This window comes from Orcinus orca, chromosome 14, assembly GCF_937001465.1.
Source record: "Orcinus orca chromosome 14, mOrcOrc1.1, whole genome shotgun sequence".
Classification (NCBI taxonomy): domain Eukaryota; kingdom Metazoa; phylum Chordata; class Mammalia; order Artiodactyla; family Delphinidae; genus Orcinus; species Orcinus orca.
This window is the reverse complement of record NC_064572.1, coordinates 64619124-64636163: the sequence shown is the minus strand read 5'-3', so window position 1 is coordinate 64636163 and position 17040 is coordinate 64619124. Positions and strand designations below refer to the sequence as shown.

At 46.5% G+C, this 17040-nt stretch overlaps 1 protein-coding gene across 5 annotated transcripts in view; it reads right to left on the bottom strand.

Annotated features, from left to right (window-relative positions):
* The window catches only part of SUFU (SUFU negative regulator of hedgehog signaling), a 110563-nt gene extending 94587 nt beyond the window's left edge, over positions 1-15976 (bottom strand). The window contains exons 1-2 of one of the 5 annotated variants that reach the window (XM_049696836.1): positions 15595-15976; positions 11185-11319 (exon numbers count right to left, since the gene is read on the bottom strand). In XM_049696836.1, coding sequence (XP_049552793.1) covers positions 11185-11319; positions 15595-15776 — 317 coding nt within the window. In that variant the 5' untranslated portion in view covers positions 15777-15976. Of the gene's footprint in view, positions 1-11184; positions 11320-14677; positions 15035-15594 lie in introns of those variants that run through there. The other 4 variants (XM_049696837.1, XM_012532537.3, XM_004268520.4 and 1 more) reach the window with 4 other exon arrangements.
* Positions 15977-17040: the final 1064 nt, after the last annotated feature.

Here is a 17040-nt window from a genome sequence, read left to right as displayed (position 1 = left end):
TCACGTAAGACAGAAGCCCTGCATACACTGGGCACAGCATCGCTCACAATGAACTGTTTACAGAAATCATCATAAGGACAGACGTAGGATCGCAAACAAAAGGTGATAGGATTATGGATGATTTTTTTTCTTCCTTCTCTAATTTCCAACATTTTTGGTAAAATGGTTCAACTGTCTGTCTTTGTAAATGAAAAAACACAAATTTATAACTAAAAAGTGACAACAATAATGGATGGAACAGGAAAAGTACAGGCCAGCAAAGTTTTGGACTTTAAAGAGTCTTCTTGATGCTGGTTCAGCTAAAACAGAGTTTGAGGTCTGGCTGGGGCCTTAAGGAGCCTGATGTACTCATTTCTCATCTAAGACAAGATTAAGCTTGCCAGGGTCTGCTGTTGGACAAGCTTGCACACCAGTCTTTGTAGTGTCTGTACTGGAGGGCATATCAATCTTGAACCTTGGGATTGAAGTTGTAGGCTACCAGCCTACCCAGTACCAGCTACAGACTTTATGAAAGACACCACCACTAGGGAAAAGAAGGTACAGAACACACGGGCCAACCCCAGTTAAAACCCACCGAGATGGAGGGATTCAGATGTGGACTCAGTACCTACTCAGGGGAACTAACTCACTTAATGGCTTGAGAAGTGACCAAAAGGAAAATATGCCAGAAAACACTGTCTGAACCCATGATGTAAGAAAAAGGGGTTTTGTGTTCGGGGGGGTAGAATGGGGAGGGGGAGGAGGCGAAGAACAAAAACAAAGATATATCACTGGAGAAGACATACAGATGTCAGATAAGATGCTCAACATCATGTGTCACTGGGGAATTGCAAATTGATATAACAATGAGATATCACTCCACCCGTTAGAATGGCTAAAATCCAAAAAACTGACAATACCAAATGCTGGTGAGGACACAGAATAAGAGAAATTCTTATTCATTGCTGATGGGAATGCAAAATGGTGCAGCCACTTTGGAAGACAGTTTGGTAGTTTCTTACAAAGCTAAACATAGTCTTACCATGTGATCCAGCAATTTTACCCAAATGAGTTGAAAACTTATGTCCACAGAAAACCCACATATGAATGTTTATGGCAGCTTTATTCAAGATCACCAAAAACTGGAAGCAATCAAGATATCCTTCAATAAGTGAATGGATAAACTATGGTATATACACACAATGGAATACTGTTCAGTGATAAAAGGAATAAGCTATCAAGCCACAAAAAGACATAGAGGAACCTTAAATGCATATTGCTTAGTGAAAGAAGGCAACCTGAAAAGGCTATATACTGTATGATTCCAACTACATGACATTTCAGAAAAGGCAAAACTAAAGAGACAGTAAAACAATCAGTGGTTGCCAGGGGCCTGGGAGGAGGGAAGAAAGAATAAAAAGCACAGGGCATTTTTAGGGCAGTGAAACTATTCTGTATGAAACTCTAATGGTGGATACAGGACATGTATTTGTCAAAACACACAGAACTATGTAACAAAAAGAGTGAACCATAGGGCTTCCCTGGTGGCGCAGTGGTTGAGAGTCCGCCTGCCGATGCAGGGGACACGGGTTCATGCCCCGGTCTGGGAAGATCCCACATGCTGCAGAGCGGCTGGGCCCGTGAGCCATGGCCGCTGATCCTGCGCGTCCGGAGCCCATGCTCCGCAACGGGAGAGGCCACAACAGTGAGAGGCCCGCATACCGCAAAAAAAAAAAAAAAGAGTGAACCATAATGTAAACTAGAAGGCAATAGCTAGTAATAATGTACCATATTGGATCATCAATTGTAACTAATATACCACTAATGCAAGGGAATTAGTAACAAGGGAAACTATAAGCAGAGGAGAGAAAGGGTATATGAGAACTCTTTGCGCTGTCTGTTCAATTTTCTATAAACTTAAAACTGCTCTAAAATATAAAGCCTATTAGTTTTAAAAAACCATTACAGTAAGTCCCCTACATACGAACCTTCAAGTTGTGAACTTTCTAAGATGCAAACGTGTGTTTGCATGTCTGATCACGTAAGTTAGTTCACGTGTCTGGTGTTATCTGTAAAAGTTTGGTACCTAGGCTAACTTTGTTGGACTTAAAAACAAATTGGACTTATGAATGTGCTCTTGGAGTGGAACTCGTTCATATGTAGGGGACCTACTATACAGGAATTAAAATGCTTTAAAAAATGATGTGGGGCTTCCCTGGTGGCGCAGTGGTTGAGAGTCCGCCTGCCAATGCAGGGGATATGGGTTCATGCCCCGGTCCGGGAGGATCCCACATGCCGTGGAGTGGCTGGGCCCGTGAGCCATGGCCGCTGAGCCTGCGTGTCCGGAGGCTGTGCTCCGCAACAGGAGAGACCACAACAGTGAGAGGTCCGCGTACCGCAAAAAAAAAAAAAATGATGTGACAGTCTGCATCGATATAAGGACAGAGGAAAAATATATCCTCTGCTGGTTATATCACTCTGCAGGATGACAAGACAACTTTATTTCAGAATAAAAATCCTTCCCATGTTGGCCCTACAGACAGCTCAGCTAGAAGGTATGGGTACTCCCAGCTTTGAAGTGTTCCTCATTTCTATACCTCCTCCCCAGAGAGAATGATCAGATAGTCCACACATTCTGGGCAACATATGCTCTGGGTTGTGGGAATGCTGGGGCACATCCTTGACCACATAGGAAGCATGACCATGTGAACTTAACATCCAAGCCAGAAGCATCACCTTTGTACTCTTAAGAGCAGATTTTCCTGGCAACTTACTAAAAATGACCACAGTAAGGCTGCAGAAGCCTTGACTTGAATTTGACACAGGATCCTATCACCTACCCTCTTGCCAATTCCCGACAGAACTCTTTCTTCTCTACAAAGTTGCTTCAACACCCAGCTCAACATTTCCCCTACAAAGCTCTTCCTGCTTAACTATTCACACTCCATTAATCCAAGATACCTTTGAACTGAGGCGCACGATCGTAATAGAGGTCCAAGGGGGGACCTTCCTCCACACGCCCACACAGGTAGAGAAAGGGAAGGGTGAGGACTGTTGGAGCCAGACTGCCCAGGTTGATAGCCCAGCTCCAGCATTCCCTGGCTGGGTGATTATTTCCTTAACATCTCTGTGCCTCAGTTTCCTTGTAAAATAAGATCAATAATATCTACCCCATGGAGCTGTTGTAAGGATGAAATGAATTTATATAAAACACTTAGAACAGTGCCTTGCACACAGTAAGAGCTACAAGTAGTCTGCAATTATTATTACATGTTTTAATGAAGCACTGAGGACCACAGGGTGAGGGGAGACAGCCACAAAGTCACAGAAGTCAGGCAAAGCCTTAAGTTGCTTCCAGCCCCAATCCTCACTGTCGTCTTCTTTCCCAGGGACTCTGCCATCTCATATCAAGCAGATCTTGGGTTTTTTCAAGGACAGAAGCTCGGTATGACTTCTCATTGTCCCCCACCCAAACACATCACCTTCTCCAGTGTTCTGCCTGTACTGGGATATATTATCTCTGCTGGTGGGGTGTGCCGCGCAGCCTGGTGCTCTGTGGAGAGCTCGGCAGCAGGTCAGCGAGCTTCGAAAGTATGTGCAGGGGTGAGGAGACCACTCCCGTGGGGCTCAGGTCAGAGAGGACAAGACCTCTCCACACACTTCTTAGGACCAGACATCAGAACGGAGCTACTGAAACAGGAAACGTAGTTGACTGGGAGACCTCAAAGGCAGGACAGAGGAATGAATTTAGGAGCCAAAGGCCAAAGTCCTGAGTCAGGACCTCTGAGTCAGAATGCTGGGCAAAGGAGATGCTGGCAAACCCAGACCCAGAACACGGCAGGTGTGAGGACGAGCATGCCTGGGAAAAGCTGCGGCGTGGAAGATGGGAGTCTAAAAGGGTGGGCTGGCAGGCAAGAATCCTGGGGCTGAGAGATCTGATCACATCAAACCCATGAAGGCTTCCAAGTTTCTGCCTCTCTCTGCAGGAAGAGGAAGAACTCTCCCAGTGCTGACAGCCTGGCAGTCACTCCTGAATAACCAGGCCTCTCCGACTTTTAAGTCAGTTTGACTGGGCCAGCTCAAGGAATCTCCTCCCAACTGCCCCCTTACTGCTGAAGGACTCCTTGAATCGGAGAATTTAGCATCTCTACTCCATGGAGGAAGAGAGAATCCATGCTGCAAATGAAATGCTTTACAAAGGATGAGGCCACACACCCACACAGATCTGCTAGGAACCCCACAATGCCTCAGGTCTTCCTGTGGTTACAAAAGAAAAGGAATTCTCAACATTTCAAAATTCAGAGATTGGGGGCCTGAAATCCAGCCCAGAGTGGTGGTTTCAGCCTCAGGGAGAGCTCTATCCCCACTGCTGGCCCTTACTCCCACCCCAGGCCAAGACCAAGGGTGCCCCACTCTTTCTAGGTAGGCCAGGCCACGTGTCCTTAGCAGAGAGCACCACCAATTCACACAATCATCCTGAAACTAAACCCTCTGAGATGAAAGACAGAGGGAGGGACCAAAGCTTCAGGGAGGCCTGCCTTCCAGTGAACCTACAAAGCTCTTCCTCGGCCTGCTGTGCCCAGCTAGGGGGAGGGCTGGGACCTGCCATCTGTGGGTGGCTTAGAGAGGAATTCCACTTGTCAGGCTCCAGAGAGCTTTGGAAAGAAAGCAAAGGCCAACCAGAGGAGAGACCACACTCCTGGGCAGGTATGTTATGGCAAAGGCAAAATCTCCACTGGAAACCCCAGGGAATGAAATGGCATGTTAAAAGGTTCCTGCCAACCAAGCTTTGAGGAAGGCAAATTAGCATTTCCCAACTGCAGGGGACCAAGGCCACACAAAACAAGTGGAAAAGTTAATCTGTATCCAGTGTTTTAATAAATAACTCATTTAGTGCAGAGCCCAGATGGGAGAAACCCAAAGGGAAAAAGAGATTATCCACCAGCCCAGCAGAGGCAGCCACGGGGAGCCAGTCAGCAGCAGTTCCAGGCCCCAAGGGAGCAAGAACTACTCTACACTCCGTGGACATACCTGCCAAGAGGCCAGCGTTTGTGGGGCAAAGCCCAGATCGACCATGGAGGTAGAGCTGAGGTGTGGGCTCTACCCTGTGGAGCTGCCAGCCTGCAGGCCAACACCACACAAAGGCTGTCTTTGGAACCAGCCTGGCGCATACAGCGGATGACCTGCGCAGTGGAATCCCACCAGGGAAGTCTGCCTGAGATCACAAACACACTCTGCAACTAGCCAGCCTCCTGTGCCTTGGTTAGGCCCCCTGTAGTCTGGGTCTAGCCAGGGCTGCTGGCAGGACCGGGGACAGCCAGAAATCCTCACGGAGAGTGGTGCTGAAGCCCCCCTCTTCCACAGCTCTGCAAATCCGCACATTCCAGCCCACAGCTGCCTGGCCACAAAGGGAAGGCCAGAGCTGCAGTCTTCCGACAAGCACTTGGCAGCTGAAGCTCAGCTGTCTCACACCTCCCAAGCTGGGGGGAAGAGCACCAGGACAGTCTCTCCTGCTGAAGTCAGTTGGCGGTGGCCTTAGGGTTCCTAGAAAAGCACGTTGATCTCCCGTGTGCCTGCCCCAAACTGCAACTTGCTCCATCTCTCCAACTTTAGAAACAGCCTCTTAAGAACCTTTAATCCAAACAAGTGCTCTCTTGCCCTATTTCCTTTAGTGACTGTGAATAGGGAAAGAACTTGGATGGAACTGGCCAAACCAGGGCTCATCCAGTCAGCTTACTCTTCTCCCCTCTCCGGGCTACCAGGGTGGGGCTGCTCCCCTTCTGCTCGCTGAAGCAAGCCTGCCAGGAGCAAGAAGAAACGCAGGGGACCCCTAGGCTTCTGCCTGTCCCTGTCCTCAACAAGCTGTGAGGATAAAGAAAGATCTTAATGGGAAGAAGTACACAGTAGGCATTTAATAAATGCTGTTGACTGATTAAAATGGAAAGGCAATACAGAACAGTAGCTAAGAATATAGGCTTTGGGGTTGCTAGAACTGACTGTCAATTTACCACCTGTGCAGTAAGTTCTCTAAGCCTAAATTTCTATATCTATGAGCAAGAGGTAATAAGAATTCCTTATGTCATAGAATTACTATGAGGATAATATAAAGTGATAATTTTATATAAAGAACTTAGCACTCAGGACAGGAATAAAGACACAGATGTAGAGAATGGACTTGAGGACACAGGGAGGGGGAAGGGTAAGGTGGGATGAAGTGAGAGAGTCGTATGGACATATACACACTACCAAATGTAAAATAGATAGCTAGTGGGAAGCAGCCGCATAGCACAGGGAGATCAGCTCGGTGGTTTGTGACCACCTAGAGGAATGGGATAGGGAGGGTGGGAAGGAGACACAAGAGGGAGGAAAAATGGGGATATATGTATATGTATAGCTGATTCACTTTGTTATACAGCAGAAACTAACACAACATTGTAAAGCAATTATACTCCAACAAAGACATTAAAAAAAAAAAAGAACTTAGCACTAACCTGCAATATAGTAAAAACTAAAAAGAGGGCTTCCCTGGTGGCGCAGTGGTTGAGAGTCCGCCTGCCGATGCAGGGGACACGGGTTCGTGCCCTGGTCCAGGAAGATCCCACATGCTGCGGAGCGGCTGGGCCCGTGAGCCATGGCCGCTGAGCCTGCGCCTCCGGAGCCTGTGCTCCGCAACGGGAGAGGCCACAGCAGTGAGAGGCCCACGTACCGCAAAAAAAAAAAACTAAAAAGAAACTAAAAAGAAAAAGTTTGCTTAAATTATTACCTTAAAGACGAACAATGCCCTGTACATTGAAAGAAAGCATAGAACATTTTATTTTTTACACTTTTTAAAAATTGAAGTATAGTTGACTTACATTGTTGTGTTAGTTTCTGGTATACAGCAAAGTGATTCAGTTTTATATATATACGTTCTTTTTTCATATTCTTTTCCACTATGGTTTATTACAGGATATTGAATATAGTTCCCTGTGCTATACAGTAGGATCTTGTTGTTTATCTAGCATAGAACATTTTAGATGTTAGGAGACCCTGCTGCTCTCATTACCTTGCTGTATGGCCTTTGGCAGGCTACTGTACTTTCTAAACTGCACAATTTAAGGGAGATGGACTAGATCAGTGTTTCCCATTTGTCTGCGACAAGAAATAATACTGAATCATACTTTAAAAAAAATTCCCTTCTCAACTGTCTTTCAATTTTTTAAATCATAGCTAGGGCCAGGTTCTATTTGGTGTTAGCATGTCTTTTTTAATACCTCGCTCGTACTTACTAATCTCTTGAACAAAGAGAAAGCTGGCCTCAGGCTCAGAATCTTCTGTGACAGGCCACTGTATTAAGCTAGAATTTAATAATATTGCTTTGTTATCACTGTGTTTACTTCCATAACTACCTTTAAATTACAGCAAGTGATATTGGTTTCCATATATGGTAGTGATTTAACTTTTTTTTTTTTGCGGTACGCGGGCCTCTCACTGTTGTGGCCTCTCCTGTTGCGGAGCACAGGCTCCAGACACGCAGGCTCAGCGGCCATGGCTCACGGGCCCAGCCGCTCTGCGGCATGTGGGATCTTCCCGGACCAGGGCACGAACCCGTGTCCCCTGCATCAGCAGGCGGACTCTCAACCACTGCGCCACCAGGGAAGCCCTGATTTAACTTTAAAAAATATATTTATATCAGGGGAGGTTAATTTAAAGAAAACATAAAGTAGATAATATACTACAGGTGGCAAAGGTTATGAAGGCAGCACTAAAAATTTTGGAAATACTGGGCTAGAAGATTTTGAAATCTCCTCTCCTTTCCAAAAGTGAATGTTTGTGCCCTAGAGGTGTCAGACTGCAGATCTCACCCAAGCCCCTTCCTACAAGGTTCCTCTCAAACTTCACTTCCTCCCTGGAGCTTCTTCCAAACCAGCAGCCTGACTATAAGTCACTCACTCCACTGTGCTCCCAGAACATGTTCTACATCATGGATTGCAGCATTTATTTACCCAGTACTGTAACTATCTCTTTACATTTATCCTCCCTCTACAACATGTGCTCCTTAAGACAGGAATTTTGTCTTGGCATCTTATCCCCAAGACATCTATTATGGTGCTCTGTGTCCGGTACAAAATAGGACTTCAGCACTTGATAAATGCTGAATAAATGAACCAAGGCTTCTGCCCTTTTTTTTCACTGAATGAGAAGTCAAAGGCAGTGTAAGAAGAATGTTGCCAGAGAGTCATTTGCCATAATTCCAATTCAACACCTCTTAGCACTTAAGCTGGGTGATAGAACACTCATCTTTCTGACCTCAGTTTCAAGCCCTAAATTATATGAGAATCAATGAATCAGTTTTAAAGAGGGCTCACCACATGAAATGTTTGGAAAAGCAAACTTTTCTTCAAGAAACTTACCAGGATCGAGAAGAGACCAGTCACACCAGCACAAGGCCAATTACAAAGGTACTTTTGACTTCTGCAACATAGACCAGAACTGGGTAAATATCCAAGAACATTCCTTCCACATCCTTCTAGTGGCAGGTTTTAATACCAGAAAGTACGAGGCTCGAGTGTGAGACCTCACCTCAAATGGAGGTCTCACTATTGTCATGAATGACATCTGAATATCAAAGTGTTTTATCACATAGAAATGACACACATATATGAGGGTACTGCTAAACAAAGAAAGGCCCTTTTTCAAATTCAGAGGTTGCCCTTTCTGAAATATGGGACTTCCTCAATTATGTTCTTCATGTCATTTGGGCCTTAGACTCATACCTCATAAGCAGGTAGACTGTAAGAATCTTTAGGCCACATAGAAAACAGTATTCTTTTAACTGGAATAAATCTGTCAACAAAAAGGTACAGGCTAGCTGCACTAAATATCCTCTGCAGGTTCTTATTAAAAATATAAATTAAAGTCCAGCATAGTCCCTCTACTCCCTGCATCTGTTTGCTATTCTATCTCCATTATTAATAATGCAATGCAGGGTCTTGATTCACGCAAGATTAATTCCTTGTTCCCAAAGCCTTAGGCTGACATTGCAATGGATATGTTTGGAAGGCTATAAAGGCAGGCCCAGGAATTGCTCCTGACACGTGATCAGTGAGGAGATGGGGCCTGGGCCTCCAAGATTAACAAGAGAAAAGAGGAAGTTGGGTTGGGCCTGTGATCAGAGCTGTGGTATAGCCTAGTGGTTAAGAGCTCAGACTCTGAACAGCTCAATTCAATCCTAGCTCTTTTACAGCCTACAGGCGAGACTTTAGACAATTCATTTAACCCCTCAAGGGACTCAGTTTCCCCACATATAAAACAGAGATAACAAAAGAACCTGATAAGATTGTAAAGCATTTGACAGGATGATGAAAGATAGTAAGAATGAAAACAAAGACAAAAAAAAAAAAAAAAAAAGACTATTATCATCTTCTTCCTCATCATAGCATCATCATCTCCAGAATCAACCTCTTAATGCTGAGGCAAGGTAGGAAGAGCCCTGCTACTCTTTCAATCTACACACGCTAAGCAGCCACCACCAAGATACCAAAAAGATGGTATAAGAGGTAAAAAAAAGATAGTATGCAAAACAAAAAACAGAAAAGGACATAATAGAAAGAGAAATCATGGACTTCCCTGGTGGCGCAGTGGTTAAGAATCCGCCTGCCAATGGAGGGGACATTCCTGGTCCCGGAAGATCCCACATGCCGCGGAGCAACTAAGCCCGTGTGCCACAACTACTGAGCCTGCGCTCTAGAGCCTGCAAGCCACAACTACTGAGCCTGCGTGCCACAACTACTGAAGCCCACGTGCCTAGAGCCCGTGCTCCTCAACAAGAGAAGCCATCACAATGAGAAGCCTGCACACCACAACGAAGAGTAGCCCCTGCTCGCCGCAACTAGAGAAAGCCCACGTCCAGCAATGAAAACCCAACACAGCCTTAATTAATTAATTAATTAATTAATTAATTAATTTTTAAAAAAGAGTATGGACTCTGGAGCCAGACTGCCTGTGTTAGAATCCTGGCTCCACCACTTCCAATCTGTGTGACCTTAAGCAAATTATAGAATCTCTTTGCGTCTCACTTTCCTCAACTGTAAAATGGGGCAAATGTTAGTACCTACCAGTATTTTAGGGTTGTGGTGAAAATAAAATTAGTTAATACATATATATATAAAGTGATTAGAAGAGTACCTGTCTCATAACCAATGCTTAACTGTTAGCTTTTATTATTACTGTTGCTATTTTTTCAACTGACAATGTTTAACTTAATATTAGAATGTGTTTAAATTCAGTGATTATAGAGGGAAGTAGGGGAGGCAGGTAGGAATTATAAGTATTACAGGGCAGCAAATGGAAGAAAGACTAGGATAAAAAATGTACTGCAGGGACTTCCCTGGTGGTGCGGTGGTTAAGAATCCACCTACCAACGCAGGGGACACGGGTTCAAGCCCTGGTCCGGGGAGATCCCATATGCAGTGGAGCAACTAAGCCTATGCGCCACAACTACTGAGCCCGTGAGCCACAACTACTGAAGCCCGCGCGCCTAGAGCCCAGGCTCCGCAACAAGAGAAGCCACTGCAATGAGAAGCTCCCGCACCACAACGAAGAGTAGCCCCTGCTTGCTGCAACTAGAGAAAGCCCACGCGCAGCAACGAAGACCCAACGCAGCCAGAAATAAATAAATGTACTGCAGCTGATCTGAGCACAGATAACTGCAGGTTAAAAGGAAGTTGGTAAGATCGACAGAGGGATAGAGATGGATATAGTCATGATAAAGCAAGTAGAATAAAATGTTAATGGTAGAATCTAGGTAGTGGTACATGAGTGTTCACTGTAAAATTCTTTCAACGTTGTTTCTTGTTTAAAAATTTTCATAATAAGCTAGAGGGGAAAAAAGGAAGTAGACCTAGAGGAATCAACTCAACATCTGGGTCATAGCTGTGCTGCCTGTCATTTGAGCTCAAACATCAGAAAAAGCTTGGAAAAACCTAATGGTTTTGGAACTCTTGCTCACCAACACTTTCCTGCACCAGATGAGCAGAGCTCAGGTGATGACCTGGACCACCTTGGCACAAGGAGGTACAGGCAGAAGGCAGAAACCCAGATGTTTCATGTGAGAAATGCCAATCTCAAGGGACAATGACATTATCATCCCTGCTCAGGAAAACCTCAGAAATAAGGCTCAAGGCTAAGGAACAGGGAGATGGAAGGGCAAGTGTACACACTCACTCATGGACTCTGTTGTCGCCATAGAGATCACTCAGGCCAAAGCTGATGTAGTGCCAGTGCTCAGGGATGTTGGCCGAAGGGCTCCCCACATTCCTGTACATGCTAACATAGTCCAAGGGGTCTGGGCCACCCAACCTGCAAAAGACAAAACACAGGAGTGTCAGTGTGAGCCTGAAATCAGAGAATGTGAAGTTGAGGGGCTCTACCTTACAAACCTAAAGACCCCATCCTAGAGGAACCTGGGGTAAAAGATAACTAAAGGGAGGCCACACCTCTCCAGGATAAGACCAAAGGATGGGCATCTGGAGGCAGCCCAATTCCATAAGCACAAGAGACTCCCTTCTCCTATCTCCAACAGGTAGAATCTCCTTCAGAAATAAAACAGACTTATTAATATGTATAAAATGGATAACTAATAAGAACCTGCTGTATAAAAAAGTAAATAAAATAAAATTCAAAAAAAAAAGAAATAAAAAAGACTGATTGGTTGACCCTTTGGCTTCCTCCTGTTTCAAATTACCAACCCCAAGTGGGATTGGCAGGGATTATCTCTCTTCCATGGTGCCTATAAACACGCAAGCTTCAAGGCAAGAAGCGCATCAGTCAATCAATTGGCCTCTGTTGAAAGACCATCCTGATCATCCCCAATGGGCATTGTTACTGGAAGCAGAGGCTCAGCTCCACTCCTGCCTCTTAGACAGCTAATTCCTGAAAGACTATATTGTGCCCTATGTTAATTACAGTTTGTTCTAAACAGACCCAATGCCTCCAGACCCCAGCCCGCACCCCCCAGACCAAAGCTGGTCTTTTATCATGGAAGTGACAAAGGCCAAACTTAGGCTAGCTCGGCTCTGCAGAGAAATGAAGCAGGAGCCAGGCTGAGAGCCCTATGAGCTCTTGCATCTGGAAGATGATCCCAGGACACAGCTGCCTCTAAGGTAGAGCTGGAACATTAAATGATTTGGGGCCTCTGAGAACCACATTAGACTTCCCCCATAATTCCAACAGAGAGGCAGTTGAGGAAGAGATTCAGCCATTAGCTCACTCTGAGGATTTAATTCAATAAGGGTTCCCTTTAGTAGAGTAATTAGTGTTCTTTAAAAAAAAAAAAACCCTGCTTTTCTTCAGAATGGATAGGGAAACTTGGTAGACTTGAGAAACAAGACTAAATGGAAACCATCAGCAGAAGGAAGTCTGCATCTAGCCCACAAACACTGCACTTGAGCTGCCTCGGACATCTGACTGTTCCACAGACTGCAAAAACTTTGCCTGCTCCTGGGACAAGGATGGGGTACACTTTACATTTGGGATCATATGCTGAAGGAATGCCAACAACCAAATAAAAGACATGTTACATGTATGTGATCCCAGCAAGCATGCCAGTACCATGCAATTCAAACACTATTTAAAACCAGTAGGTCTGGTTTCACCCTCTTTTGCCAGGATGTTATTTGCCTTTGTAGAAATCCTTATTCTCTGCTAGGAAATGCTAAGTTATTTATAGGACTTGTAAGAAAGTCGCTACAAATAGCTTAGAATCTCAACTGAGTGGATTAGGAAAAGGGACAAATCTCCATGTCTTTCCTTAACTCTGCTTTCGCCAACTCATCTGACTAATTCCACAACCAGTTAGATTTAGAAAAGTTTGTCGGGGAAAAGAGGAAAGAAAGGACGGCTACCCCTGCAAGGACCTCATGATAACTGCAGAACCCTGGAACAGGTGGGAATGATTACAGGCTCCATATCTGCCCATCCTTCAGCCTAGGTCCATCCAGCAACAAGTGGCAAAACTGCATCCGCTCTTCCATGCTCCATCTACCACACCCCTGGCAGCCCTCTTTGTGGCCAAGTCTCCCAGAGGGTATTTCATCAAAGAGAGAGGCTTTACCTTAAAACTCCAACTGCAGAGAATGACCAAGAGTCAGACAAAATCAGCCTCATCTCTAAGCACAGAGCGTTCTGTTATACTCACTCAGAGACCTGATGGGAAGCAGATGAGTATGTGGAAAATACATCTTAGAAAAAGATGTTATCCCAGGACCCAGATCATCCCTCAACTTAAGTCCTTGAACACCTGACTTCATTCACTCCACAGGGAGGTTGCCAGAGTGAAGTGGCCCTAGGGCACTGGTTCTACTTCAGCAACCTGATCACTCATGTCTCAGCTTTCAACCAGGATGTCCCGGTTGGCTAGGGACCACTAGTCAAAGAGCCACCCTTCTGTCACAAGAAAAAGAATCCCAAGGTACCCTGGGCCACAGCCAAACTGAGGCAGCCTCAGTCAGCCATCCTGCTATGAAAATTGAAGCGGGACTGTGGGATCCCAATTGTGAGGTTATCAGTAAATTACTTTCAGGATCTTAACTATGCAACCCCCTCCAAATCTTAGAAAGAACCAGTCACTGAGCTGTTCCCTCTCAAAAATTCTGCATCTAGGCAGCATTTCTAGTTCCACAAAGTGCTATGCAATCCTTTTTATTTGTCGTTAGATGCTGGCCCATCTTTCAAGGTAAGTCCTGGCCTGGTTAAGAAACTTGCAACAAGATGAAAAAAGAAAGGTTCCTGGGGGGATGGGGGGAAAATAAAGGGTTCCCAAACCAGTCTTAGTCCTTTGCACCTGTTCAATACCTTTTACACACAACTCTATCCTTCATGGCCACTTGGGTGACATAATAACTGTTGCCCAAGGCTGCGTAGGGATTTCTCCTTATACTCAAATGAGGCCTGAACAAACAGCACGGCAGTGGCAGGTCCCCTTTTTTTCATGACACATCCCAATAGAGTCCATCACTATACATATTTAAATATAGTGGTACAATATATTTAAATATGGGTGATTAAGTTATCAAGAACTGCTTTGTACTCAGAAGCTCTCTTGAAAAACTCCTCTCAACCAAAGAACAGTGTGCCTGCTGGAGAGAACTGTACCACTGGCCACCCCTCCTCCTGGCTACCAGACAGAGGCAGGCTGCTCCCGTGGCTCTCCCTAAGGAGCAGGTGGCTGCTCCCCAGGCCCTTCACACGGTCAGCCTCTTCACATCCTCCCATAGACACAGGGAGCTGGCCTCAGCCCTACACAGCCTAGCTTCTGCCATCTCCAGAAGAGGAAAGAGGTTGTCACAGAGGAAAAAGACTCACTCTTAAAGGGAAAGGTAACCAGCAAAGACATCCACTCTATTCACTTCCCCCTTTGAGTGTACCTCCCCTTTGGCCACACCCCAAGCAGCTGCCTGAACAGAATTTCAGGAGTCAATGAAAGGGCTCATCTAATACAGCGCCTGCACGAATGTGGTTTTGGACAGATTCAATTAATTCTCAGTCAACTTTTGGTCCAGAAACACCATGAAGAAGAGTCCCTATAACATGTTTTGCCCAGAGGGGGCAGGAAGAGACAAGTTGCAAAAGAAATGGGAAACTAGAAAAGACCATCCCCTCCCCAGGGGCAGCCCATCTGTACACAGGTCTGATCTTAACAGAGCTACTTGAGCATTACCCTCAGCTTCCCTGAGGAACTGCTGCCTAAATCTGGAAGCTCTGGACCACCAAGCTCCTCTTAAATCTCACTGCAGGATCCTCCGTGTCCAAGTCCCAGGTCTTCATCATTTACTGCAGTCTTCTTCAATTCTGAGCCAAACCATGGATCTCCCTGACCCTGTCTGCCTCTGTTCTAGCCGGTGACCTAAAGCAAAGCAGCTGCAGAGCCAGAAGCAGCTCTGCATGGAGAAACAGAACTGTGCAGAGTAAGCAGAAAGTTTATCAGGAAAAATTGCTCCGCCAAACTTCAAACGCAAAAGCACTGCACTGATATCAATGTCTGAGCTCATCGGGAAGGGATCAAAAAGAGGCCTCCTCCTCATCCCTTCACAAGCACAACGCTCACAACTTGCTCCCCTCCTAACCCACAGACCCACACCCGTCACTACCCTGTGCAGTCTCGTGCCCTCTGAGCTCCTCCAGCCGCGCGGCTCCAAAGCCTTCTCAGATGCTCCCCAGGCCCCGCCTCGCCTCCCCCATCCCACTTCAGCAGCCGCCCCCCCCCACGGCTTCCCCTCGCCCACTAATGACCCCCTACAGGCGCCCCCTCCTTTCACCACGTTTACAGTTCCTTCTCTCCTATCGTTCCCTCCGCCGCTCCTACTCACACCCCCAATTCACTCTATTCTCCTAATCCCAATTAACCCTTCATTCCCCTCCTCCCTCGCTAACCCTTCGCTACCCACAGGCTTCTTTAACCCCTTTGTCCCCATTCCTAACTTGAGCCTTAACTTCTTCCCTCGCAGCAGAAAGCCCTTCTTCCAAGTGCTTTAACCATTCTCCTTCCCCCTCCTATTCCCGCACAAATGACTTGGCCCCAGCGCTTTAACCCTTCTCAGCCCGCCCCTGTCCGTCTCCCCGCGGCCCAAGGCATACCAGTACTTGACGATAGCGGTAACCTGGAGCGGGTTCGGCTGGTCTGGGTAAAGGCGGCGGCACTCTCCGTAGATGGCGTGCAGTCCCGGGGGGAAGAGCGAGGCGAAGGCCGGAGGGGCTGTAGGGCCAGGGGCCGGGGGCGCGGTGGGAGCGGGGGCGCCGCTAGGCCGCAACTCCGCCATCGGGGCGCGTAGGGTGCTGGGGGGACCGGGGAGGGCAGACGAGGGGGAGAGCACTGACGCGCCAGCAGGCGACCTCCCTGGGTGCGACTCCCGGAGGCGATGGGGGGGCTGCAGCGAGGTCTAGGCTTCGCGCCTGCGCAAGGCGCACCGTCCGCCCAGGCCGTAGCCGCGGCAGAGACGGCCAGAGGGTGCCTCGGGGGCCGCGGGGCGCTCAGGGGGCGGGGCGCCGGCCTGCCCTATTCCGGCACCCATTGGCTAGTGTCTGTGCCAGTCACAGGTGGGTAAGGCATGAGTTGACAATAGGTCCCGCCTCCCTCTCCCAGGGTTGCGGGGGTGTCCCAAGGCTCTTGGCCTCCCCCTAGTGTTAGGAGGAACCCAGGTTTAAATAGAGATATAGGGGCATCGTTCTGAAGTGCTAGGGTCCCATGAAAGCACTGGGAAGTGCGCAAAGGGCTTGTCACTGTTATGGTGACACGCTGCTCAGAAGGATTTAAACATATACTTGCCGGGGACTTCCCAGGTGCGGCAGTGGTTAAGAATCCGCATATTAGTGCAGCGGGCACAGGTTCGAGCCCTGGACCGAGAAAATCTCACATGCTGTGGAGCAGTTAAGCCCGTGCGTCACAACTACTGAAGCCTGTTCGCCTAGAACCCCAGCTACGCAAGGGAAGCCTCCATTCGCCGCAAGCGCAATGAAGACCCAACACAGCCTAAAATAAATATTGTTTAAAAACCTTAAAAAAATGTCTTACAATGGATTGATTCATTCGGCCATGTAGCGTTAGTTTTAATAGATTATAAATGTAAATGTTTCCTACCGTCTTTGAATATCCATTGACCGTATTGACTGACACTAACACCGCCAAATTCGGGGGTCATATGTTGAAATACCTATTTTGGAGTTCTGTTAGAAAGTAGCAAGACTTAAACTAGGATCAGTTAAATAGACATGGTGATTATTTATTTGTATTGGAGTATAATTGCTTTTCAATGTTGTGTTCGTTTCTGCTGTACAGCAAAGTGAATCAGTTATAAGTATACGTATATCCACACTTTTTTAGATTTCCTTCCCGTTTAGGTCACCACAGATCATTGAGCAGGGTTCCCTGTGCTAAACAATTGTTTCTCATTAGTTATCTATTTTATACATAGTAGCGTATATATGTTGATCCCAATCTCCCAATTCATCCCACCCTCCTCTTCCCCCCTTGGTAACCATAAGTTTGTTCTCCACATCTGTGACTCTATTTCTGCTTTGCCTATA